The 27,149-nt window shown below is 30.6% G+C and overlaps 9 protein-coding genes across 9 annotated transcripts, besides 5 other annotated features; 5 read left to right on the plus strand and 4 right to left on the minus strand.

The window, feature by feature from the left end:
- Positions 1–554: 554 nt before the first annotated feature.
- Positions 555–1,630, plus strand: TVAGG3_0811540 (cilium assembly; the record flags this gene model as incomplete). The annotated part of the gene is made up of 1 exon (XM_001583449.1): positions 586–1,569. The coding sequence occupies one exon, from the start codon at positions 586–588 to the stop codon at positions 1,567–1,569; it is 984 nt and encodes a 327-aa protein (XP_001583499.1).
- Positions 1,631–1,707: 77 nt separating this feature from the next.
- Positions 1,708–2,402, minus strand: TVAGG3_0811550 (GTPase protein; the record flags this gene model as incomplete). The annotated part of the gene is made up of 1 exon (XM_001583450.2): positions 1,786–2,394. One exon carries the CDS (start codon positions 2,392–2,394, stop codon positions 1,786–1,788), a length of 609 nt encoding a protein of 202 aa, XP_001583500.1.
- A 124-nt stretch (positions 2,403–2,526) lies between these two features.
- On the plus strand, positions 2,527–3,379 carry TVAGG3_0811560 (uncharacterized protein; the record flags this gene model as incomplete). The annotated part of the gene is made up of 1 exon (XM_001583451.1): positions 2,552–3,373. The coding sequence occupies one exon, from the start codon at positions 2,552–2,554 to the stop codon at positions 3,371–3,373; it is 822 nt and encodes a 273-aa protein (XP_001583501.1).
- A 472-nt stretch (positions 3,380–3,851) lies between these two features.
- TVAGG3_0811570 (KPL2-related family) lies at positions 3,852–6,551 on the plus strand (the record flags this gene model as incomplete). Its single annotated transcript, XM_001583452.1, has 1 exon — positions 3,852–6,551. One exon carries the CDS (start codon positions 3,852–3,854, stop codon positions 6,549–6,551), a length of 2,700 nt encoding a protein of 899 aa, XP_001583502.1.
- Positions 6,552–6,995: 444 nt separating this feature from the next.
- On the plus strand, positions 6,996–8,741 carry TVAGG3_0811580 (glycoprotein 96-92-related-related family; the record flags this gene model as incomplete). The annotated part of the gene is made up of 1 exon (XM_001583453.1): positions 6,996–8,741. One exon carries the CDS (start codon positions 6,996–6,998, stop codon positions 8,739–8,741), a length of 1,746 nt encoding a protein of 581 aa, XP_001583503.1.
- Positions 8,742–8,816: 75 nt separating this feature from the next.
- Positions 8,817–8,854: a mobile genetic element.
- Positions 8,855–10,029: 1,175 nt separating this feature from the next.
- Positions 10,030–10,066: a mobile genetic element.
- A 322-nt stretch (positions 10,067–10,388) lies between these two features.
- On the plus strand, positions 10,389–10,927 carry TVAGG3_0811610 (endoribonuclease L-PSP family; the record flags this gene model as incomplete). Its single annotated transcript, XM_001583454.2, has 1 exon — positions 10,394–10,768. One exon carries the CDS (start codon positions 10,394–10,396, stop codon positions 10,766–10,768), a length of 375 nt encoding a protein of 124 aa, XP_001583504.1.
- A 2,486-nt stretch (positions 10,928–13,413) lies between these two features.
- On the minus strand, positions 13,414–14,381 carry TVAGG3_0811620 (protein ubiquitination; the record flags this gene model as incomplete). Its single annotated transcript, XM_001583455.2, has 1 exon — positions 13,538–14,362. The coding sequence occupies one exon, from the start codon at positions 14,360–14,362 to the stop codon at positions 13,538–13,540; it is 825 nt and encodes a 274-aa protein (XP_001583505.1).
- A 566-nt stretch (positions 14,382–14,947) lies between these two features.
- Positions 14,948–14,980: a mobile genetic element.
- Positions 14,981–15,134: 154 nt separating this feature from the next.
- Positions 15,135–15,167: a mobile genetic element.
- Positions 15,168–15,243: 76 nt separating this feature from the next.
- Positions 15,244–21,789, minus strand: TVAGG3_0811650 (ubiquitinyl hydrolase protein; the record flags this gene model as incomplete). The annotated part of the gene is made up of 1 exon (XM_001583456.1): positions 15,244–21,789. The coding sequence occupies one exon, from the start codon at positions 21,787–21,789 to the stop codon at positions 15,244–15,246; it is 6,546 nt and encodes a 2,181-aa protein (XP_001583506.1).
- A 60-nt stretch (positions 21,790–21,849) lies between these two features.
- Positions 21,850–24,111, minus strand: TVAGG3_0811660 (mitogen-activated protein kinase kinase kinase 20-related family; the record flags this gene model as incomplete). Its single annotated transcript, XM_001583457.2, has 1 exon — positions 22,748–24,103. One exon carries the CDS (start codon positions 24,101–24,103, stop codon positions 22,748–22,750), a length of 1,356 nt encoding a protein of 451 aa, XP_001583507.1.
- A 2,362-nt stretch (positions 24,112–26,473) lies between these two features.
- Positions 26,474–27,149: part of a mobile genetic element that runs on past the window's edge.

Consider the following 27,149-nt stretch of genomic DNA (forward strand, 5'->3'; position numbering starts at 1 on the left):
ATTTTTGCATAGAAATGGCAATTTCATTAATATTTGATAAATTGCATAAAGCTATTGATTAAAAAACATTTAAATTCGGTGGAGTATATTAACAGTAATAATATATAGATAGGACATTGAATTCCTATATTCCGTTTTCGAGAAAAAGCAAAAATGTTTTCATATTTTAAAGCTAAGTTTGGATTCTTCATTTATTTTCAATTACCGACATAAATTTTGCCTATTGAAATCTTAAAATTACATCAACATTTAGTAATGATATCAAAAAAATAATCTCATATTCTTAATTCGAGGGATCTGGTCTTTAAACGTATTAAATAATATGGCATTTCCATAAATGACTTTAACATAATAGAATTATTCTTTAGAACATATCGACGATCTATAGAAACGAAGATGATTCTTCTGCCATTTTGATTTGGAAAATCGTCTAATCGTCGCTTCAATTAAAACGTCAATACAATAAATGCAATCCTTATCAGATAACACAGATTTTTATAGGGACATGAAAGTAAAAAATGTAAAGTTGTCAATTAATTGAAAGGGTTAATTAACGTTTATAAAAGAACTTTTATAAAAATTTTCATGACTTACAGAGAACTTCGTCAGTTTACAGAAATTGTTAGAATCCTCGGCTACCCAAATCCAGTTGGAATCGACTCTTTCGATACCCCAAATTTTGGCTTGATGGCCAATCTTCTCCATTGGTTAGCGACTCTTTATGACCCAGAGATAGTAGTACTTGTCGAGCTATCAAATGAATATGGCCGTGTTGAATTTGTGCGCGGAATTGTGCAGCAGTTGGCTATCAAATCAGGAATACGTTTAAATCCGAGAAAATTATACGCTTCTGATAGATATGCAGTTCGTGAATTACTCAAAATAGCTACACCAATATACCGCGGCGTAAAATGCGCAGAAGATAAGAGAGGTACCGTTTCAACTTCTTTTCCAAAGAATCAAAACACACAAAAAATTTCACAACTCTCTGCTACTGTTCCTCGCCATTCGGTTGAATTATACGATCAGCTCGACAAGGAAGTTCAAATTCGCGAAACAAGGACGAAAATCCTTGCAACGGTTCCATCTCTCGATGATTTCGAGAAACAAGTCTTAGAGGCTGTAGATGGAACATCAGCAAGACTTGATCAACTTAATAAAGAACTTGATCGCTTCAATTCAGATGAAGATGCCCTAAATACAAAGATTCGCCAGAGAAAGCACGAATACGATAGACAATCCAAGCGCTTAATGAGTGTTCAGACCATCAGACCAGCATATATGGACGAATACGAAATGCTTGAGCAAGAATTATCCGAACAATTCAAGACATACTTCCAGCATTACCGTAATGTCGATTACTTTGAGAAAGAGCTTCTCAAGCACACAGATAAGGTCAAGAAGTCGAACGCTGTCTTCCAAGCTAGAGCAGAGAAGAGATTGGAGAAAGAAAGGAATCATCTTGTCGATGATCTTGCCATTTCTTTCGATAAGAGAGGTGACCAGGTTGATTCTGATATTGACGCTGATAATCTTCCATCTGGCCTTATCGCCGATAGCGATTTCTAATTTGTTTTTCATAAATTAATATATTGCCGTTAATATAAACGTTTTCTATTATACCTTTTACAATTTTCCTCAAAACAATTATGAAAATTTCGAAAAATTTGGATTTTTTCTTTCAAAATCTAATTTTAACCATAAAATATATCAACTTATATAATGGGACTTTGTTTTTAAGTATAAAAATCAATGAGAATTCAAAAAAGTTAGCATTCTGTATTTTTATTCCGGATTTTCTTCAGCTTGCTTAGCAAGGAGACCAACAATAACGCCCATAACATCATCTGGATTGTTCTTATGTGTCCAACCGAGTTTAATAGCTTCCTGGAAGACGCGGAAGACGTTTGTACCTTTAGCAGCGGATGTATAGTAAATTGGATAGTTATGTTCTTTAACCCACTTGAATTGGGTGCGTGTGATGTTTGGATTAAGATCTTGCTTGTTAACAACAACAATAATAGGGATTTGACCACGCTGGCTAATAAGCTGAGCATGCCATTCTTCAAGGTGCTGATATGTTTCCTTTCTTGTTGCATCAAAGACAAGAATGGCTGCGTCAGCACCATAGAAGAAGGATGGGTGAAGTGCATCGAAACAACCCTGACCGGCTGTATCCCAAATAGTAACTTGAACATCCTTGCCACTTAGGTTTTCTGTGTGTTCATATAATGTAAGAGCGAATGTTGAGTTTGTAATTGGGTTATAATCCTTAAGAAGGAAACGTTCAACAAGTTTTGTCTTACCTACGGCAGAGTCACCAAGGAGGACAAGCTTGACATCTGGTTTAGCATACTGTCTCGATGGGAAGAGTTCATTATTCTCTTGGCTCATTATTAAATGTCACTTTTGAGATGTTAAAATTTCTAAACGCACATTATTGTTCTGCAAATTTGATCATTCTAACAATTTGATGAATTTCGATTTTTGCTCAAATTAGCTGTTTAAAATATTTGTCACGTTTCTGTTGAATTTATCAATTTTTTTTTACATGTCAATTGGCGCAGTTCGACTTCCAACAAGAAATTCCTCTGATTATAGTTCCTCAAGTGATATCGAACCACCGCCAGAACCAGACAGACCAAAACTCCCACAAAAAACCGAAGTTGAACAAAAAGATAATGAAGATAACCCTTTTGAAGTTGGTGAAGAGTATGAAACACCATCGCCTGCAAAACTAAATCTCGAGTCCCTTGGTCTTCCTCCGTTATCATTTAATTCTGATCCGTTTTTATCTCCAATCAATTCAGTGCAATTTGCAGTTAAAAGACACCGCATTTGGGTAAGAGGATTGAAAGGAGTCAAGTTCATATTATCAATATCTGGGTTTACTGTTTTAGTTGCAAAAAGAAAGATGAAATTCCTTAAACCAACATGGTATATCTCCCGCGCATTGAATTACTCACTAGATACACCCGATCTTGTTGGAATACTTATTAAACAAAGAACGAAAGCAACATTTAGCTTATTTGGTCCAAATGAACGCCAATCAGACCATTGCCGTCCAGTTTTAGCTGGCATTGATATCGGTGATAAAAGAAGAGTTGTTTTAGGTAAAGATCTTTGGATATCTCCAGATACTGACGATGTTTTCAATGCAGGATTTAATGAAAAGAACTCTCAACCATTAACATCATCGAATGGTACATTTGATGTTCCTTCTGTTAAGAATGCACAATTTTCAGTGGAAGGATCTGCAGAACCATGCTTTATCTCAGCAAAACAAGTCGATAAATCCGTTGTTGTTAATGCTAAAGGACCACTTTCCCTTTGCCAAGCTTTTAGCATTGCAATTTCACTATTCATGCAATAAAATAACAAAATAATAAAAGATTGTTTATTAAATATTATCTAGAGCCGAATGCTTTTTTTGCTACTATACTCAAACTAGGAATTTGACTCTAAATATTGTTATTATTCTTAGAAGGCTTTAAACAATATCAAAAGAATGCCAGAAATCAATGACCTAGTTCCAAAAACAGAGAAATACATAAATAAATGACATAGATTTAAAAGAAATAGATTATTTCTTCACAATATGTTAGTAATTTTACCCATTTCTCCAGACTCTAGTTAAGCAATGCTTGATAATTATATACCCATCACTTAAAAGGAAAAACCATTATCCGTTATTCCGAAACTACTTTCACTGGGACAAAACCAGTTTCGTTTCCTTAAACAAGTTATACTGCTTTTTATGTTTGCAAAACCGAGTGGACTCAAAGTAAAAAAAATTGAGGATTGAAATAAATTGAATTGAAAGTAATCGTTAAAAGAATTTTATTCACAAAATGCCCCCGCGTCCAGTTGGTCGCGGTGCAGCTAAGGCACCAATTAGGGGCGGGCGAGGTGGAAAAGTAGTTAAACCACGTGGTCGTGGAGGCAAACAAGTCAAATCTCGTCGTGAATCAGTGGTTGAAGAAATTCAACCGGAGCCTGAACAGCCACCACCAAAAATTCAAACATGGTTTGATAAAATTCCACCACTTCCTCCAAAACCCGATGAAGAACTGCACAAAAAACTATCAGCAGAACGAAAATTACGTCATGCACAAAAAGTTGAGAAATATTGCAAAGAAGAATTAAATTCTATCTTCCAGTTTGCTATGAAAGTCAGTGATATATACTTTAATGACGATGAAAACAGTATCAAAGAAGTTAGAAGAAAAAGAATTGAATTTAAGAATGGAATTTTTATTCCAAGCGAAGAATCCGAAGAAGAAACTACTAAAAAAGCAATTCTTCCTGTCAAACTTGAGCCAAAACATTCAATTGATATTCAAAATTACCTTCGCATCTCAAAACAGCCGTATTATTCAATGCTCGAGAGTCTATTCCTTACAAAAATCTCCGACAGTTATGTCAGCGATCCAAACAAAACATTTTCAAAATTAATCGAAACAATTCAAGAAAATTCAACAAATTATCCAGAAATTTACGAACCCGATAAGCCAGTTTTACCATTTGTCATATGTGTTGTTGGTCCGCCATACGGAGGAACGACAACAATATGCCAATTGTTGATGAATACTTATTCTGTTGTTGTTATCGAAGCTGTGTACATGCCACCACCTGATACTTCTAGAAGAAAGAAAGGAGAACCAGAAACACCACCTCCTGAGCCAAAACTCGATTATCATCTTCACGGATCAATGGTTATTTATTATTCCGACGACAAAAACGCCGTACAACAGATTTCAACTGTCGTAAAAGACATAGATAGAAATACTAAAGGCATTATCATATCAGGATATCCAAATACTAAGCAGCAACTCTCTTCATTAGAAAAATCTTTGGCAGGAAATACAATTGGCCGGCCAAACTCAGCACGATCATCAGAGAAACAGAAACCAGCACAATGCGTCATTACAGGATTCATCATTTCCATGAATTGTCCAGAGAAATACGAAACTCGCTACATAGACCCATTAACTGGCTATGTTTATAGCGAGACTTTTCATAGACCCGGCGCAGCGGATCTTGTCGGCCACAAATTAACTGATTTTGTGAAGTCTAAAAATGATATTGAAAATAGATTAGTGGAAAACATCATTCCTGACCAGTCACAACCTTCCCAAAAGGCATTATCATCTTGGAATTCCCTTACAAACTCCCTGAAAAAGAATTATTCCGTTATAACTATAGAAAATTTGCCAAATTCCCTTGAATTAGCCGAAAAACTTGATGGATTTGTTGCTCAGATGCTCCATGCAGACGAACCAGCTAAGAATGTTGAGAATTTACTCCGACCATCTCATCTTATTTTGCCAGGCGCTTGCAATGAAGCAGTTTTAGTATGGCGAAAGTGCTTGAATGAGTTTGGAAGACAGATTGCCGAGCAAAACCGCCTTGTTACGACAATTGCAGACAAAATCGGAGATTTGACAAAAACTGCAACGTCGAGATATCATTTCCTGACATCCATGGAGATCGGGAATGTCGAAAAACTCGAACAAGGAGACTTAAACTCTGTTTGGGAGGAGTCAATTAATAATAGAATCTCAAACGTTAAAATGGCTAAAGAAGTTGTTACTAAAAGCGGTTTAATTGAATTAGTAATAGCTTTAGTCAATGCTCCACGCGTCGCTTTCATTGCATTGATCGAAAAAATGAGTTATGTCAAATGGTTCGTTGAAAAGTTCTCAGAACTCTTTGAAAAACCGGAGAATTACTACAACATCTTCCAAGAACAATCCGCCAAGGTCAAAGCCGAGTACTTTAACTTCAAAACGACATTTCGACAAATTTTGAAAATTGATGGCGAAATTGAACCAAAATTTTTAGAATTACCAGAGAAACCATTGAAGCAAGATGATAAAGATGAGAGATCCAAGCAAATTGAAGAGAAAGGAATACAATTTTTGGGAGATTATTTTGATCTCAAAAGTTATTCCACTGAAATACCGAATTTCAACGTTAAAGTTGCTTGCAAATCATTAGATATCCCTGATTTCCAGACGGAAACACCATTTAGTGACATTGTTTCCTATTCAAAAGAATTTATTGAATTTGTTTCAAGTCATATCGAAAATGACTTCATAAAAGACGAATGCCAAACAATACTGGACATATTCGAGCGTATTAACAAGTTCGTGAGGCCTTTAGAAGTCTCAATTGTTGAAAGCATTTTTAATTTGCACGACAACTTGATTAACTACGCCTATTCAAAGTTCACCCATGAGATGGAGGGATTCTGCACAAATGGACACTTTAGTTATGATTTTTCAATGGTATCCGACCGAGATTTGGAAATTTGTAGAGATGTAAACTCTCTGAAGACAGATGATGTCAGAAAGATAATTCCCGATGAAGTGCTGACTAAAATGAGGGTAAATATTGGAAGTTTGCACGGAGTGAGTACTGACGACGTCTTGGAGATGTTCGCAGACTTTGAGGGAGGGAAATACCTGACTGATATCAAAATCTGCTTGAATATAATGGAATGCGGCGAATGTATGGACATTTCGAAATTTTTGGAATTATTTGAATAAATTGTTTTTATATTCTTTGTATGTTAGAAAATTAATACATTTTTAATCTTTTTCCATAAAGAATATCCATAAAACATTAGATTTTGATGAAAATTTGATTAAGATTTTAGCTTTTTTATGGGCTTTAAGATTGAAATCATATAAAATTCAACATAAATTCTACTATTACATATGAATGTATTTGATTATTGTCTATTTTTAATAGTATATATATTAGATTCAATGATTAATGTGATTAAACTAAAATGTTTCAATTCTTAGGTCTTGATTTAGTCATACATGAAATTGAGATATCCAGACCATTTCAATCTTTTGGCGGGAAAAATCTTGTAAAAATATCAAGCCAGATCAGATTTTTTAACTATTTTATACATATAGCATTAAATACAGTTTATATTTTAGATAAAAATGGATATATGCTCTATAAAAGTGTCCAAGAATTAAATGTCACGCCGCCCAAAGATTCCTTCAAGCGACAGTGACGTTTATTCTAGTGATGACGAAGCTCCAAAAACCAAAGTGCAATCACCTAAATTCATCAAAGCCGTGAATGGATCAGATTATGACTCAGATTATTCTGACCATCCACCAGTTAAAGCTACAATTGTTAAAAAAGGAAAGAAATTTGACACAAGCAGCTCATCTGACGAAGATGAAGTTCTAAAGAAACCAAAAATTATTCATCATTCATCAGATCATGAATCTTCTTCAAGTAGTGATGAAGAGCCAGTTAAGCAACCTACAAAAGGTCCCCAGGTATTAGATTTAGTATCAGATTTTGCAAAGAAATTAAATTCAGATAAAGACAAAACTTCAACAAAGCAAGATATTCCACAAAAACCAAAAATGTCAGCCTTAGATATGCAATTACAAAACAATTTTGCAGTCCAGCCGCATAAATCCGAGTCTTCTGAAGAAGAATCAGAAAATATTCAAAAACCAGAGTCAAAACCTAAAACAATATCAACAGCAAATAATGATTACGATTCTGATCAATACTCAGGAGGTGAAACTAAGCCAAATAAACAAGAAAATAACGAATATGAATATTATTCCGACGAACCTCAAGATAACAAGAAAAAAGATGATGAATATTACTATTCTGAGTATTACTCAGACGAAGAAACACCAACCGCTAAGAAAGTCGAAGAGGAAGAAGAAGATCCAGATGCAGCACCAGAAGAACTTTCTGTTGCAGCTCCTGTTGAAGAGCAACCAGTCGTAGAAAAGAAGAATAACAAGAAGGAACCACAGAAAAAGCAAAATGAAGAATCTCAAAATATAAATGAATTTCGCAAGCAAATACATGATCAAATCTACAAGAAACTACAAAAGCAGTTCAACCAAAAGCTAAATAGTGTCTTGAAACGCGAAGAAAACGTTAAAAAACGTGAAGAACAATTAGATAAACGCGAACAAACGCTAAACCAACGAGAAAAGGCACTTCAAAAGAAGGAATCATCAGAAACAAAGAAGGAAATTGTATTTCCAAAGCCACAATCCGCGAAAAAGTCAATTGAAGATGTAGAAAAAGATTGGCGCAAGAAGAAGCATCATAAATCGAAGGAAGAGAAGACACCTAAGAAGAACAACGAAAATACAATGACATTGGACCAAAAAGAAGAGAAAAATAAGATGACATTGGATGAAAGGGAAAATGAGATCAATTCGCTTGATGATAAGGAGTCTAAGGTGGCTATGACATTGGACAGCAAGGAAGAACTCCTTAAAACTCCTAAAAAAGAAATATCAAATTTGGAAAACAAAGAAGAAAAGCCAAAATCATCTCTTGATGCACAGTTGGAGCAACTTAAGACCCCACAGCCACAGAAAACCCAAAAACAAGAAGAAAAAACAAAATCAAAATCAAAAGAACAAAAAACACCAACAAAGCCACAAGAACAAGAAAAGAAGCTTTCTATTGAAGAGAAGATGCTTGCTCTTAAGGCCGAACTGAAAGAAAAAGGAAAGAAAGCAGTTCAAGCTGCAATTCAAGAATCTAAATCAGAAAAGAAGCACTTTGAACCAGATTCCAGTGCTCCAAAGCCTCCGCCAGCCCCACCAAAGAAGCCAAAGGAGAGAATCACTCCTGTTTCGGCAAATAAAGAAAAACCATATATTCCTAAGATAAAACCTGAAAAGAAGACTCCAAACACAAACAAGTTTGAAAGTACCAAGAATAATTATTAAATTTTGTATAGATTTATAGAGAAAATATTATAAAATTCTTTTTTTAACAAAATTTCAACTTTTTGCCATGAGCACTGTTGTAAACAGAAATTCATCAAAAGTGACACCTCAGAAAAGCTAAAATATTGAATTTTTGGAACTTTTGATAGAGCACGTTTTTAAATATTAATTAAAGTAAATGTATATTTTGTAAAGATTCTTTTTAATAAAAAAATAAAATTTTGAAGAAGAACACAAAATCTTCTGAAAAATAATATCACATAAACTCATATTATTTTCTAATATATAACTATTTTATATAAAAATCAAATTCAATGATCTTAAAAGCGAAGGATAAACCTCAAAATTTACGAATATAATGAGTGGGAATATAATGCTTATCTATCATAAAACCATATGAAATATTAATTTTTGCTTTACGCCTAATTTTGACGACAATTAGCAAAAAATGTTAAATGTTAACACTCAGTCCATTTGAATATGAAAAATAAAATTGACTTTGATTAAATGTTTTTATTTATCATGCAATTCTTCTTGCGACCAAAGATTTGAATAAAAGTTCAAAAAATAAGATAGCTTAAAAAATAATATACGGTAGTGTTTACTAATAGATGAATAGTATATAAATTCTATTAAAATGGATTTGATCCAAAAAAATATATAAAATTTGATCATAAATAAAATCGTTTTAAATTACTTCTTCATTTAAATTATAACAATTATTTTTGGTTTTATATTTTTTTGGATCAAATCCATTTTAATAGAATTTATATACTATTCATCTATTAGTAAACACTACCGTATATTATTTTTTAAGCTATCTTATTTTTTGAACTTTTATTCAAATCTTTGGTCGCAAGAAGAATTGCATGATAAATAAAAATTTAATCAAAGTCAATTTTATTTTTCATATTCAAATGGACTGAGTGTTAACATTTAACATTTTTTGCTAATTGTCGTCAAAAATTAGGCGTAAAGCAAAAATTAATATTTCATATGGTTTTATGATAGATAAGCATTATATTCCCACTCATTATATTCGTAAATTTTGAGGTTTATCCTTCGCTTTTAAGATCATTGAATTTGATTTTTATATAAAATAGTTATATATTAGAAAATAATATGAGTTTATGTGATATTATTTTTCAGAAGATTTCATTCTATATGCCTATGAAAAGTACTCTCAAAACAAACTTTTTCCTAATTATAATTAAATCTAGAATATTGTATTATGCTTAGTATTATTTCATTTTTCTCATTCAATTTAGAATTTACAAATGTCAAAAAATTGAGAGCTGTCACTTTTGATGAATTTCTGTTTATTACACACTAAGAAAACCCTCTAGTGTGTGATTCTATAACCTCGCTTCTTTTTTATTATTTTCAAAATAAGATCATATCATTCATAACTTGAACCTATTTATCGAACCTATCGTTTGGATCCTTCATGAGACTACCTTTCTTATAATATCGAATATATTGAAAGTGATTTTTTTTTGGCAGAGTCTTACGATCGGCGAATTAATATTTTATTATACATATTCACGGCAAATGCGATAATTACAAAATAACCATATTGCAAAATTTATACATCTACGATTATTTCATCGTTTTTCTCAATTTTTTGCTTTTGGTCATATCACTTTATTTCAATGTCTAAAGTCATCAGCACACCAGACGCTCCAGCAGCCATCGGCCCATACTGCCAGGCTCGTCTTTGCGATCGCACACTCTACACATCCGGCATCATCGGAAACGACCCACACGGCGGACCAAACCCGGAAACAGTCGAAGGCCAGGCTGAATTGATCATGAAGTCCCTCGACGCCATGCTCAAGGCTGCTGGCTACGAAAAGACAGATGTTGTCAAGTGCAACTGCTACCTTGCTGATATCGCTGACTTCCAGAAGTTCAACAAGATCTACGCTGACTACTTCGGCGACCACAAGCCATGCCGCTGCTGCATCCAGGCTGGCAAGCTCCCAGCTGGCAAGCTTGTCGAACTTGATGCCATCGCTTACAAGTAAATCTGCATCAGATCAAGGTTCCTTTTTAGATAAAGTACCTTTCCATGCAGAAATGCTCAAGGAGTTATTTAAACACCCCTCTTTAGTCATTTAAATTGTTTTTTCATACTTATTTTAACATCATTATTTCATGAAAAATTCTATATTCTTACTCTAAATCAGCACACATATCTATAGATGAAATATTATATAAGTCTTTTTATCATTTGATATTGACATTTTCATGAAGAGATTTATGAAATCTAGTTTGTATGGTTCTTTACTATTCACTACTAATATTAACAATAGCAAACTTTGGTGAACCAATTATATCATGAATGTCATGCCCGTTTAAGATCATAATGATTTGGGAATTCCACATTCAAAAATTCTAAAATTGACAAATTAGAAACCAATGAATTTATTACATGAATTCTCAACACAGACAATATGCAACTTAGGAAAACCTTGTTTTTGATGATTTAAACATCTTTAAAAACTCATATTGAGCCAATTTTAATTTGTGAAATAATGTTTTACTATTAATAGAGCCATTGAACTAAAATTTAATATATTTTGATTGAAATGGATCAATTGATCTGAGTTGAAATGTAAAATAGCATCATTAAATATAAAATTATGATAAATCAACTTTTATTATATATTTTGGAAGCATCTCTTTCATATCTGAGCTATCTATGCAGGAAAAATATAAAAACAATAGTGATTTCTTCTTATACTGTTGATATGCATACCATTTCTAGAATTGCCTCTATCTAGTCGTCTTAAATGCTTAAGAAAAAAATTTCCTATATCATTGTGTAGCCATATGAACCACAATACATAACAAATCTATCTTCATAAAAAAAAAGGAAACTTGAAATCATATTCTTCACGTCTATCTCTCAAAATTTGAGGTAACTGATTGGCTTACACGCGAAGCATATGATTTCAAGTTGAAAGATCTGCGTATAGATTCTGAAATAAATATATTTCGAGTTTGATAGATAAACATAATATAAATTTTAAATAACAAACAAAATATTATAGATATTTATAAATAAATCCCTTCTGCTTTTAGAGATTTTCCGTATTTTTCTTTTAATACCTCGCGGACTGTTACTCCTTGATATTCCATGTTAAGACCAGTACCATTCTTAATAAACCATGCTATTATTTTTGTGAAATCTCCTATAAAAGTTGTATATTTCATTAACAAAGGAATTCCTTTGCATTTGCAATTGATATCCAATCCATGTTCAAGTAGTAAATCTAGTATCTCTACTGCTTCATCTACGTTATCTTGGCTTAAATAAAAAGGGAGTGTGGTAGAATTTACGAAAAAGTGACACTTAACCTTAAATTTCCAAACACTATTTTTTGATTGTATTTTGTTATTTATATATTTATATATATATGTATATTTATATATATATATGTATATTTATATATGTATATTTATATATGTATATATTTATATATGTATATATTTATATATGTATATATTTATATATGTATATATTTATATATGTATATATTTATATATGTATATATTTATATATGTATATATTTATATATGTATATATTTATATATGTATATATTTATATATGTATATATTTATATATGTATATATTTATATATGTATATATTTATATATGTATATATTTATATATGTATATATTTATATATGTATATATTTATATATGTATATATTTATATATGTATATATTTATATATGTATATATTTATATATGTATATATTTATTAGAAACTGCTTCATGCTATGTTGAGTATTGTTGAATTGGAAACTGCTTCATGATGCATTGAGTATTGTTGAATAATTTGAAGTAGTGGTTTTTGAAATCAGCACCCCTATGAGAGCGCTGGCGACCGAAACACCACTAGTAAGATTGTGTATTAGAAACTGCTTCATGCTGTGTTGAGTAAGCTTCGATGTCTTTGTAGGATAGCTTTCTGAGAGCGAAACAAGATAGTGTTGAAAAAAAAATTTGAAAATCTGAGAGACTGTGCAAGAGCCAACGACCAAAACACTACCAGTAAGATACAGCAGTAGTAGCTGCTTCATGCTGCATTGAGTATTGTTGAATAATTTGAAGTAGTGGTTTTTGAAATCAGCACCCCTATGAGAGCGCTGGCGACCGAAACACCACTAGTAAGATTGTGTATTAGAAACTGCTTCATGCTGTGTTGAGTAAGCTTCGATGTCTTTGTAGGATAGCTTTCTGAGAGCGAAACAAGATAGTGTTGAAAAAAAAATTTGAAAATCTGAGAGACTGTGCAAGAGCCAACGACCAAAACACTACCAGTAAGATACAGCAGTAGTAGCTGCTTCATGCTGCATTGAGTATTGTTGAATAATTTGAAGTAGTGGTTTTTGAAATCAGCACCCCTATGAGAGCGCTGGCGACCGAAACACCACTAGTAAGATTGTGTATTAGAAACTGCTTCATGCTGTGTTGAGTAAGCTTCGATATCTTTATCAGACCACCTTTAAATTAACCACTCACATTCTCACTGTGGTCCATCTAAAATTTGTAAACTTTATGACATAAAATTATATTATATGCAGGATCCCACCTATTACTTAATCTTTTTGGAATAAATGTTTTATAATATTTATCGATTGATTGTAATTTTTTGTATAAAAAAGTTTTTTATTTATATTAAAAATATATTCGGTTAATGATATTATCTTATAATTTGTAAATAAATCTAGTAATAAAATAACTTTAATAGTTGGTGTCACTTTTTCGAAAATTCTGGTTTTTTCAATAAAAAGGTCCTGGATTTCCATCAAAATCTAAGCGATTTACGTCAACATCTTGCCTTAATATCATCTTCGCGGCTTTAGAATTCATAGACTTGCATATATAATGGACAGTTGAAAGAGAACTTTTTTCATTTGTATCAAAATAATATGAATTATTAACAATTAGCTTTATTATGTCGAGATTTACTACAGGACTTGATAAAGCTTCATGTAAAGGTAATTTTCCTTGGGTCATACTGTCAACTCTATATCCAGATTTTATTAAAGCATCAACAATGTAAGTTCTTTGGAAACGAATTGCATAATTAATAATTTTTTCACCTGCATTCCTATCTGATGAGTATTGAAGTAATAAATTTAAAATATTAATGCAACCTTTTTTGGAAGCGAAGATAAAATGCGAATTCATCCAATCACCCAATTTAGGCTGAAATTTGCATTCTAATAAGAGCTTAACTAAGTATTCTGATCGAGAATTTATCGCAAGATAAAGTAAATCGTATTTTGCTCTAAAATTTTGAACAGCTAATTGAGGGTTTTTGATTAATATATATGTAGCAACTTCAATAGAGTTGTTTGCGCACGCATAATGTAAAGGTGTATAATTTTGGTCAGTTTTATTCTGAATACTCATATTCATCTCACGATCAAGATAAATAAATATGTTGATTGCATCATAATAAGCAGCAGCATGAATAATTGATATACGTTCAGTTGGTAATAGATTTTTTTCTTTACATGTGACAAATTGATTCACCGGGTGTACAGACATTAAATTAAAAAGGCACAAGTCATCGTTTTGTACAAATGTAATCAGTTTCATATAGGGAGGTGACGTAATGTTATTTAACATAAATTTATAATTGGAAAAAAAATTTACACTTTTCCGACTTTTTGTCAGGGGCGCGAAGCGACCCAAAAATGCCGGAAGAGTGTAATTCTCAGATATGTGATTGCTTTTGCTTTTAATACCGAACAGCATTTGAATCAAAAATAATCGTATGTCTGAGAAATTGGAATTTTTTTTTCTCAAAATTATGCCATTGATAAATCCGAATACAAGAACACATATGATAGCTCATTACACGTAAATTGTAGTAAAGCTGAGTGTTTTCGAAGCCTTATCTGCATAAATGGTTCTAATGCATCAAATGAAGGAGCATACTGTTATGATACATTTTTACATAGATTTTCACTCAATAATTTTAAGCCTTCTCTTTATGATTTTTAGAATTAGTATCAGATATTAGATCCAATGTTAGTTTACATTTCGGCTACCATTTGCTCCATTTAATCTCAGCCTATACATTCTAAATTTTTGAGTTGAAATTTCTTAAATCTTATCTATTTTGTTCTGGTAAAACGTTCAATGAATATATCTTATATGGGTGCATTGAAATTTAATTATTTAAGGGTGCACTTACCATTTTCTGACATTCTCTCAATTTTTTTGACATCCAAACTTTATATTACAATTTTCTAAGGTAAAATGCTAATATTCTTTGGTCAAGAAAAAGTTATTATAAATCGTTATATAATGCATAGTATGATTGTTAATCTTTTGCAATTCTTATAAAGATATAATGATTTGATTAGAGAATGTTAGAAAGTGGTCAGTGCACCCTTAATTATGTTTAAATAACTTTTTTTTAAATACATTTTTTTATTATAAAAAACAAACAAATAAATAATTTTTTAAATAGTTCATTTCATGCAATTTTTCAATAACGATTCGATTGAATTAATTTCTAATTCTGATATTCCATTCTTTTGAAGGATGTCGAAAATTTGATCATATGTAATTTCGTATTTAGAAATCAACAGTTTCATCAAATTGTATTGATCAGGGGAGATCTCATTCATTCCTTTTCGTTTAAGTCGATTAACTAAATTATCAACTGCTTTAGGCCATTCATCACCTAAACTATCGATAACTCTCGACCAAAACAAAGAACATTCTTGTGGTTCGAATGTTGCAAGGTAAAGTAATTCTATACCAATCATTTGAAGCCATGAATCTTTAAATTCATCAACGCAATGACTCAAAATTTGAATCTTCAATTTAGCGTTATCTGTCTTTATTGAATCAAGTAAAGCAACTTCATTTTCTTCAATCAACGCAAGTCTGCACTTCAAAAAGTTAAGTTTGTATTGGTTCGATTTTTCTTTCATTGTATGAAGAAATGTTGGTTTGTTTGCGATGCAGAAACTTGCAATCATATCACAGAAACTGATCTGTATTGCAGGAATAGCATCATTTAATTTGGCCATGAAATCATATGAATTAGATGGGAAAACATCTTTCGGATGAAGAGGAGGACGAATGAAATCAAATATTTTGCAAACACATTCAACAGCATTTGATTTCGACAACAAACCATTGACATATTTAATTAGTGTTTGTGCTAAATACAAATTACCTGTAATTGCGGCTACTTTATCAAAAAGAGGATATGATCTTGTTAAATGATCAATTGTTGTAACATTTTGTGCAAATAATTTTTTCATGAAATCACTATCATCAAAACCATGATTTTCTTTCAAATCTATAAACAACAAAATCAATTTGTAGCTGATATCAGAGTAAATGTTTTGCTTGGAAATCATGTTAAAGATTCCATTTATAATCTTCGATTTGTAATTCTTCAAATAAACAATTAATTCTTCTGGTTCGAAAAACAAACAAAGACAAACTAACATTGGATTTATCTTTTGTCCACACTGAGTTGAAAGTGCCAAATTATTAATGTCATTCCTGAATTTAATAACTCTTTCTTTATCGAATTTGTTTTGCTCAATAAGTTTCATTGCAAATTGGAGACAAAATTCGAATTTTTTGTCATTTTCTAGTGATGTAATAATCATCATTAAAATCGAGAAGAAATCGAAATCATAGTTATTTGAAGAAACAACTAACCAAAACAAAACAATGAATAAAAGTTCCGAAATTGATTTTTTCGCAACTTTTACAATAGTTTTAATGATTTTTGCGGCTTCATCATTATTTTCTAAATTATCACATGGAACAGGATTGAAATAATTATTACTATAATTAGGGAATAAACGTTGGAAGATTCTCTGACTATAATTTTTGATATTATCACTTCTTTTTTGGTTTAAATACTTAATAAATGGTTCTAAATGATCATAGAAGTATTCTTTCGCTTTATCAAATGTTTCTTTGTTTGAAAGATCTATCAACAATGTATAAGTGATTCTTTGCATTGAATTTTCATTTGAAAACAACGAAATTAATTCAGAATCAGTTTTCAAGTCATAAACATTGAATTCTTCTTGTATTTTCTCTTGATTCTGTATTAAAATCTTTTTAAGACGCTGGAAAACAATTTTCTGAGTGTTTGATCCTGATTTAATTTTGTTTTCCAGGTCTAGTAATTGAGAAAATTCTCTTTTAACTTTAAATGAACATATATCTGTCATTGCACTAAGAATTTCACTTATATCAATACTCTTCAAGATGCTTTCCGGATGATCATTTTCATATATCATCAAAATAGAATTTAACAATTTAGAAATCGTTTCATCATCAAGAGCTAAAATGTATTTTCTTCCTTTCTGAGTGTAACTATGTAGTAAAAGACCAATAGATTGGTATGAATACCACGCACTCACGCATTTAGAGAAAATATCAACAATTTGACTGAAAATTTTCAAAGAATTTTGTAAAGTTGATTCTTCAATTACGAATTTCAAAATTTTCCTGATGAATTGAGGAATTTTTTCATCAGAAGGAGAAGTAATTATTCTTGCGATGTTTTGGATTTCGTCTGCCATTACTTCTCCCATTTGATCAATCTCTTCTTCGTTCAAACTACCAATTTTGTTGTCTAAAGCTGGAATAAATTCTTCGAAATTTGATTTAACAAAAATTTCACATAAATATTTCATGAAAATTTTCAAATCACATAAATGAAGAACCAAATCAAACAATGGCTTAGAGAATGCAAGTTGCGATGACAAGAATAATGAATTATCCTTCTTAATCTCTTCAACAAAAATTTCTGGAACAAATTTACAAATGTCACTTTTTGTGTCAAAGAAATCTTTTTCAAATTTCTTTTTTGTATAAAATAAGATATAAGCGGAACTTGTTTCACCTTTTCCTGTTCCATCCGCACTAGAATGGAAGCTGTTCTTGTCTTCTTTAGTTACTTCCATGTCATCGTATTTGATGTAATCTTTTTTGTCACTTTTCTTACAAAAAGAGAAATAATGACCACTTTCTGCTGTTCCTTTGTGACAAATCACACCTTTCAAGTCATATTTACAATCTTCGTTTTCAACAACAAAGTCAGCGATATCCAAATCATCAGGGAATATGAATTTGTTGTTAATCTTCTGTCTTTGCATTTTTGTGTAGTCGTAAACTAACCGTCGTAAATGAACGATTAAAACCGTCGGAGCCTTTTGAATTTTTGTGAATTTGTTGACAGGAATTTCTCTACCGTTTTCTAATTTATAGTTTTCGAAGTGTTCAGGAGTTTTCATTTCGTTGAAAGAGTCAATTAAATTTGTGTTTCTCGAGACATCAACGGAAAACAACCGAAAACTTTCGAAATTTTTAGAAACAACTTCATTTTCTTCCGATTTAAACTCGTTAAAGAACTGTCCAGTGAACATTTCTTTAACATCATCAGTAAATCCATCCAATAACATACTCAGAAATTCACTTGCATCTTGTTCTTCTCCAAATTTTATTGTTTTATTTCCCCAGCCTTTCCATTTCGATGCGAATGACTTTGGATTAGAGAAAGGACGCCTTGTCAACAACAAACTACTAAACAATAGTTGTAAATCATACATAGAATTATCTTCTTCATATTTTTCTTGTAAAAACCGTTCCAAAAAAGGTGCCAAACCAAATAATTGTTGAATAGTTGAATTCATGTAACATGTTGCACCTAAATTCTTCAATCCTGTACCATAAATTGATCTAGTTTTATTTGTGAATTCATAGCTATTCATTAACAATTCGGAAACGAATTCATCAGCACATTTTTTAAGTGTTTCTTTGTCCGAAATGTTTTTTAATCGATTAAATATCTTAATCATTGTTTTTTCATCATCACATAATTTTGTTGTTTCAAAACATCTTTTGATGACATCTTCTGGATTATTACTTATCTTGAGAACCTTTTCTAATACAAATTGCAATGAATATATGGAATAATGTTTTGCAGAATTGATTTCATTCATCAACATCTCGTAACATTCAATTGCATCTGAATCATTTTTAGATAATGAACAACTCATCGAATATATTGGATAATAAAAATATGGTTTCTGACTTTCTTTTATCCTCATTTTGCTGTAATTTATTAATTCTTCATTACACGTGAATTTAGAAATGTAAGTACTTAATTTTAGATGATAGTTAAATGGACATTTTTCAAAAATATTATTAAGAATATTATTGTTTTCTAAAAATTTTGATTCAATTTTTGATAAATCCAACTTACAAATTAAAACAATAGCAATATCTCTGTTTTCTTGTTTTATATTCACGATGTTTGTTGCTATCAAATCAAAGATTTGTTCTGTGTACGTTACTAATTCATTTTCCGGCATGTTTGACAAAATAGAAAATGCTTTAGCTAAAATTGACTTGAAATCAGGTTCATTTATCTTATCAAACAATATTTTGATGCCATCAATGCTTACAAATCTATCTCTGATGTTTTCTTTCAAAACTCTGAATGACAAAATTTCTAAAATATATTCCGCCAAAATTTGACTTGTTTCTGAACTAAAATATGTCATTAAAACATCAGGATATGTTACTAACAATCCTCTGTATTCTTCATCATCAGGTAGTTTTTGTAATAATCCTTTAAGTGTCAATTTGTCACTTTTTGAAAGATTTGAATTATTATGTAAAAAATCTTTGATGAAACTTGTCAAATTCTTTTCGAAGAAAATAATTGAAGGAACTTCATCGGAAGAAACAAAGTTATAATCATGAATTTTCAAAGAATCAACTGTTACTATGACATCATTTTTTGAGATGTAATCCAACAATAAATTTGCAGGATTCATAGTTAATGAATTAATTTTAACATTACTATTTTTTTCGAAATCAATTGGATAATAAGCACTAAATTTATCCAATAAATAAGCTGTTTTGTATTTAAGTTCTTCTTGTGACAAAACTAAAGGATACAATGTTTCATTGTATTTAAGATTTACCTTATAATTATTTGAACATGGAAGTAAAATATCTCCATGTCTATAAGTTTTTTCTGAAAACAAATTATCATTTTCTTCATATTTATCAATGAAGATTTGTATCAATTTGAAATAAACAATTTTTCGAGATTCAGGAGATTCTTTCAACAAAATTAGAAGTTTATCACAAACTTCTTTGATTATTCTAACAGAACAATTATCTAAGAAGAACAACAAAGTATCAAAAGCAGGAGATTGATCACTTTTATCATTATCAAGGGCTTTGAAAATAATTTGCATTCCAGGGATGTCAAATGATTTCAATTCAATCTTTTTAGGAATTGTTTTTGATGCAAATGCATTACTAAGAATCAATTTGTTATCTATACCTATTATAATAATAATGTTCTTAAGAAATCCCATGAATTCCTTTGTATTACTGAAATATCCGTCGTTTACAAGGAAATCCTTGATTTTTGCAAAACTTTCATCAGATAAAGAACTTTTTCCATTTTTTTCAAGAAGTTTATTTAAAAATTCCCAAAATTCTGATTTCGGCTCTTCTTGTAAGAACTTGTTTAATATTGTTACATCAAGAGGTTTCTCCATAGATACTAAAATAGTAAATATCAAATCATAGATTGGAATTTCATCATTAATTTTATTAATTGTATCCGAAATTTGTTCCAAAATAGATGTTGTCGCTGATTCATGACAAGTATTAAATGTATGTATCAATATCTGTGCGTATTCAACACATGGATCAATGGAAAACATATTTGCTGTTTTAATTGCAATGTTATTTTGTATTTTTTTAACTAAATTCGATGTCAATTCAACAACAACATTTTTCATGTGTTGTTTTTGTGTCAAAATCATATCCAAAAAATCATCTGGTTTGTTGATGTTAATTGCTGAATAAGTTAATACATTAACTATCAATGGATTATCTTCTAATCTTTCTATCCATGTCTTTGTTTTCGTTTCTCCAACAATTGCAAACGTTTTTCCTAAAATTTCAGTGTATTTTGATTGTAAACTAAAATGAACTGTTTTTGTTTTTTCCCAAAGAATTTCAATGATTTGCCATATATCATATTTACATTGTGTATCTAAATCAGAACATGAAGTGAAGTATTTAGCAAGTGTTGTAATGATTTGGCTCAAATAAATCAATGTTTTCTCGTGAAGATCAAGTTTGATCAATCCTTTAACGAAATTGATCTTTTCGTCAAAATCCATCATGAAAATCTTCTTGTTACAAATGATCTCTTTAACCATGATGATGCCGTTTACATTTTCCTCTAATTTGTCACTTTTTAACTGTTCTGTGGACAATTTGAGTAAATTTGGGATAATGAAAATGGCAAGTGATGATTTGTAACAGATACATTGTAAAAATGACTCTAAAGATACTTGGAAACTGTTGTTCTCGGTACTTTTCATAGTTTTGATATTTTCGATATAATAATTTAGAATTTTCTCGTAGTTCTTGCTGTAAAGTGATGAGTATATGTCAAAATAACGCTGAAAAGCTGTGAAAATGACTGAACAATTTTCGAAATTTAACAAATTTGTGTTTTTCGCGTAAAAGTTGACAATTAGGTCGAGAGCCCTTTGATCATCGAATAAGTAACCTACAACAATGATCCACTTATCAAGTTTTTCATGTGTAAACTCGTTTGCGGTAAAATAATAAGGATACCCGGGGTATAAGATAGAAATAAGAGTCGAAATTAGTTCATCTGATAGTTTTTCATGGTATTTGTATATGATTTTGCAAACACCTTGCAAGATTTCGGTAATAATCATGTTATACTTTTTCCAGATGGAAATTTGTAAGATTTTCTTGCAAATTGTAGGTAAGATCTCACCAATAAATCGATTTGAAACGTTTTGAAGCTTGCCACTCAATGATTTATTATTATAATAATCAGCAACCAACTTCTTAAGAGGGGGCAACTGCAAAATAAAGACATCGTTTTGCCCAACATTCTCAGTTATGAAAGTTGCCCATACTTCGAAGTCTTTTTCAGGGGGAGGAATCATCAACTTCGAAGCCATGATGACAAATGAACAGAAAACAAGTATTTTTATAAGTTTAACTATATGTTAATGCATAATGTTTAATTATTTATCTAAAATTTTACAAAAATTTTTAAATTTAAAACTTACATAATTTATGGTAATTTAATCAGTCTTAAGATGATATTTTTAATTCTCTGTAATTTGGCTTATGAAAATCATTATATAACATTATTGCCAAATAATTCTTCATCAGAGTGGTTTTCAATAGAAACGAGGTATAAAATGAGATTGCACTTGTACAGATATGAGAAATTACTGCTGATGAACTATCTTAGTGCACATTTTTAATTCTTCATGATAAAAGAGTCCAAAATTAGAATTTAGTTATGAGTATTGAGGGCTAATTACATAAAAATGAATGATGAGCAGTGAAAATTAAAAAAATACTCTAATAATTTTGAGATGTTTTTTAAAATCTCTTAATTCTGAACTTCAAATATATTTATTCATTTTTAATTCGTATGGTAATAAAGAATTTAAGTAAATCGGATACTGTTATGGGAAAGTATACAATTTTTTTTAGTTCTATGAACATGTTTTAAGTCTTAATAATGTATCAGCTCCGAACCCGTGAGGTTCAGTTTGGGAAAACATTCTGTATTATCTATGATCAAGTAAATTTGGAATCTCCTTCACTGAAGAGAAAGTCCAAACTAGAAAAGAGTTTATCACTTCATAAACTATATTATTGATATTATTTTGTATATATATATATCTATGAAGTTCAACTTAGTGGAAAGAAATGTATTAATTTCAAATTGCGTTAAATTTGACAGAATAAAAATATAATATATAATAAAACAATACATATTTATTACAAACAAACAAAACAATATATGTAAAAGAGCTTCAAAGAGCATAACAAACTTCAGTTGCAAAATTAGTGTTTCTCTCTGGAATTCTTTCTTCATTAATCAATTTATATTTCTTTGTATCATGTCATTCTTATATCTATTCCTTTGTAACTTATTATATTATGAATTTTTTGGAATTTATCAGAATCATTTTTTTCACATTTGGAATCAAGGTTGTGTTCCTCATCTTTTCTGAAGTTACATTTCTTTGTGTAATCTTCTTTTGGAGGGTAATTTAGAAAATCTTGAAATTCGTCAGAATCTTTTTTTTTATATTCGAAATCAGACTTGTTTCCGGCACGATTTCCGTAGTTACGTCTAGAGTTTGCTGCTTTATGAATATTCGTAGGAAATTCGAGCTTTGGCTGATGATTAAAAAGTGGAGAAATGACTCCGAAATCATTATCATCATTATAGCAGATGTTTTTAACGATGTTTAATTGACGGACAACTGTATCTAATGTTGGCCTATCTTCTGGTTTTTCCGAAAGCATCTGCAAAGCGAGTTTTTGGATACTTGGAGGAACGAGTGGAGTGAAATGAGCAAAGTTTGCGTAGAGGCGTGTGAACATCCAGCTGAGAACGCATCCAAGAGAATAAATTTCAGATTTGACACCATAAAGGCATGTACCTTCCTTATTTTTCTTAACTTCTGGTGCCATGAACATCTTTGTGCCTACATATTCTGTTGATTCCATTTGATCAATTAAAGCAACATCAAAATCTGAAATGTGTGGGATCAATTTATCGTCGATCAAGATGTTATCTGGCTTGATATCTCTAATAAGAATCTTTTTAGAATGGATTTTCATGACCAAGTTGCATGTATTGATGAAAATTTCGATTAATTGAGTGTTAGTAAGATTTGGATGGTTGATAACATAGCTTGTAAGAGTTCCATTCTGGCAGTAAAGGGATGAAACAAATTTTGTATGAGGAATTGTTAGGATACTTGGATAATAATTTGTTTCTCCGAGTCTTTCTTTGATAAGTCTGTCTTGAGGATTATCACATCGCATGTACTTGAAGACGTACTTTTCATTATCTAGTGGTTTTATTACAACCGAGTGATCGCCGTAACCGATCGCTTCGAAACCTTCAGGCATTAATACAAGTCTGAATGCATGCTTGATTTCCTTCTCATCGTTAGTCTTGAATGACTCAATAAATGCTTGATCATTCTCTGTGAGTTCTCCTTGAACTGTCATAAGTAAAAATTTAAAAATTTCAGCAAGATTTTGTGCCTGCTTTGAAACTCGAGAATTGTCAGCGCCGAAAGCGATTTTGTTTGTTTCTGTATCGACAAATATATTTTCAATTGTTATGTGTTTTTTTGGATTAATGAGGAGTTGGTGGAGTACTATGTGTACGTCTAATCTTGTTTGTTGTAATTTACCCTTGTTATTTTCAAGAAAGTCCATAAGCTTCTGGATCATTATAAATTATAACAAAATTTTACTAACAGAATTTTTGCTCTAGTTTCTCTCAATTTTTTTTTTGAAACATACAATCATTTTTTAAAAAAATTTGGATTTTATTATCAAGCATTAAATCTACAAAATTTATAAATCTTATTCAAAAAGTTATCAAGATTTTTGCCATAAATTTTGTCAATTTTTTTTCATAGTTTTTCACACTTCGTTTTTTTTCCAGCATAAATTTTTATCAATCCCCTCTAACGTGAATGCTTGTGTGGCTGATGCCATTGCACATATTAACTGTTTTCGGCCTTTTTTTTTGATTCTCAATTTTGGAATCATATATGAATTAAAGGGGGCGAGCATCATAAGAAAAATTTTTCGAAAAATAGGGGGTGTTAGTATACTCAACCCCCTCATTAATTATCGTTTCTAGAGGAATAGGAACAGGGGCCTTTTTTCAGGTAACCTTTAAGAAGTTTCCGAAAGAGTTTATGCTCATATAACCTCATTTCCAGGTAAATAGGGGGCATTGTTCTACTAAAAGTTTAGTTGCATACTGGCCTCGTTTCCTAAGAAACTTAATCAAGAGGCTATCTCAATAAGCCTTGACCAACAGGAATAGGATTTACCATCACTCTTGTGGAATAAGTAATCAATATTCCCGAAACATACATTTAGGTTCTTTAGCCTACCTTCTATAATGCAGCATTATACTTTCTTCCGAGCATAAATATAAGTAACCACATTTGTATTATATACATTAATTCAAATAATGCTCATACGCTTTTCAAGCAAAACCATTACTCGTCGAATTTTTTATCCAATATTATTGTTGCATTGAGATTATACATTCTAAAACATGTGAAAATTAATAGAAGATGACGAACTTATTAATTTTCTCGAATAATTTTATCTTTACTCGAAAATTAATAAGTTCAATTGTTTATTAAATCAATATTTGTTATTATTATCAAAGACAAATGAACCCGTATTGCTACTTTATAATTTTGCTTTCTTAATTTGAAATGGTTATTCTAATTTTTGAAGGAAATTAAATTTCATTAAATATTTTGAAGTCTGGAATTAATATAAGATACGTTTTGCACTATTTTGATGTGAATTTAACATTGTAATATGCCTTTCATAATAAAGTTAGTGTAAAGAGATAAAAATTTAAGTATTACCATAAACATTGCATATTGAAAGATGACTGTAATATATTTGATTTCTCATGCATAATACGAGAATGTTTTATCAGAATTCTCATATAATCACATTGGAGAATAAATAAGAAGAAAATTGAAAATATCTGAGCCTAGAATCTATTAGTTTGGTTTTGATATATATATTTGTCCCAAGTGTTAAGATATTCATGCAGAAAAATAAAAACATTTTCAAACAAAATGTACAAAAGGAAAGATTCAATTGGAAATTTAAGAAGCTATCAGTATTTTCATATATGAAAAAGTAATGTGTGCACGAATTTAGTGAATGTTAACAATAGATAAGAATTGTTATGGTAAAAATATGCAACAATGTAGTTGTGATGCAAAAATTGAAAATCCTTCAAGGATGATAGTGTGCTCTTAATAAAAGGAAATTAAAAAGAAGTAAAAAATTAAAATTTAGGAAAAATATAAAAAATGGAGTTTTCTCCGTAGAAAATATAATTTCATATATATATAGAGGTATGAGACTTGATTACTGGACGAAAATCATAATGGTTGCATAAATTTGTTCAAAATATAGAAAAAGAATGAAATTTTTTGTTAAGATAAGTAATTATATCTTGGAATATTTTATATGCATGTATCATAAATGAAAGATTTCGTTGAATCTGAATAATATTTTCAAAAAAAATGCCGACTTTTGGGTTTTAAATGTAATTATGAGTAAATCATCTATTGGATGGAGGTATGAGATACGCGTAGTGTACTGTGACATAAAAAGATTCGTTGAACAACCAAATAAGTAGTGATGAGCTTGCGTCTATCTGTTATTACTTTAAGATTACGGTAGTTCAGTATTGCATATTCCTTTATCCTATTCCTGTTGGTCAAGGCTTATTGAGATAGCCTCTTGATTAAGTTTCTTAGGAAACGAGGCCAGTATGCAACTAAACTTTTAGTAGAACAATGCCCCCTATTTACCTGGAAATGAGGTTATATGAGCATAAACTCTTTCGGAAACTTCTTAAAGGTTACCTGAAAAAAGGCCTCTGTTCCTATTCCTCTAGAAACGATAATTAATGAGGGGGTTGAGTATACTAACACCCCCTATTTTTCGAAAAATTTTTCTTATGATGCTCGCCCCCAAAGTAACATCAAATGATTTCGATGATGCATTTTACAGCTAATGCTGCATAATACAACATGCTTAAATTAAGGGTCCACTGTAATAACTGAAAGTCTCTCAAAATTGAGAGGCGATTTGCAAATAATCGTTATCGTCTTTTTTCGAAAATCCACTTTTCCTAGTGTTCTGATTAATATTTTGTGAATGTAACAATAAAGTATATGTTTTAGTAAGATGATAATACATTCTATCACTTCAAATCACATAAAAATTGCAAAATCAGCGAGTTTTATAAGAACATGATTTTTTCGAATTTTTTCGCCTCTGGATGCGTGTTTTGAAAAATAGATATTTTCGAATTTTGATTTTAATTTAAGTATAAATTTTATATTAGGAATTTTTTTGACCTATTTCCAATCATTAATTCCTAAGTTTTTCTAGGAATTTAATTGAGAAGAAATTAGGAAATTCGCTTTAATGCCATTACATCCTAATATTGTGATGCATGTAGTTTATATTTATTGAGGCTAATGCCGGAATATCGTGCATTTTATAAAAAATTCAAAGAATTGACAATTGGATAGCACAAATTTAATTCTCTAGACAAAGTATTATTGTTTATATATTCAAAGCATTATCCTTCGTTTTGAAATGTTGGCCAAAAATTTTCGTGTTATTTTTTGCATTTCAGCATAAATTATGTATTGACTTATGAAAGATAAGCATTTTATTCATTATCATAAAGATATACCAAAACAAATTGATA

Source organism: Trichomonas vaginalis, chromosome VI (assembly GCF_026262505.1).
Source record: "Trichomonas vaginalis G3 chromosome VI, whole genome shotgun sequence".
Classification (NCBI taxonomy): Eukaryota; Parabasalia; order Trichomonadida; family Trichomonadidae; genus Trichomonas; species Trichomonas vaginalis.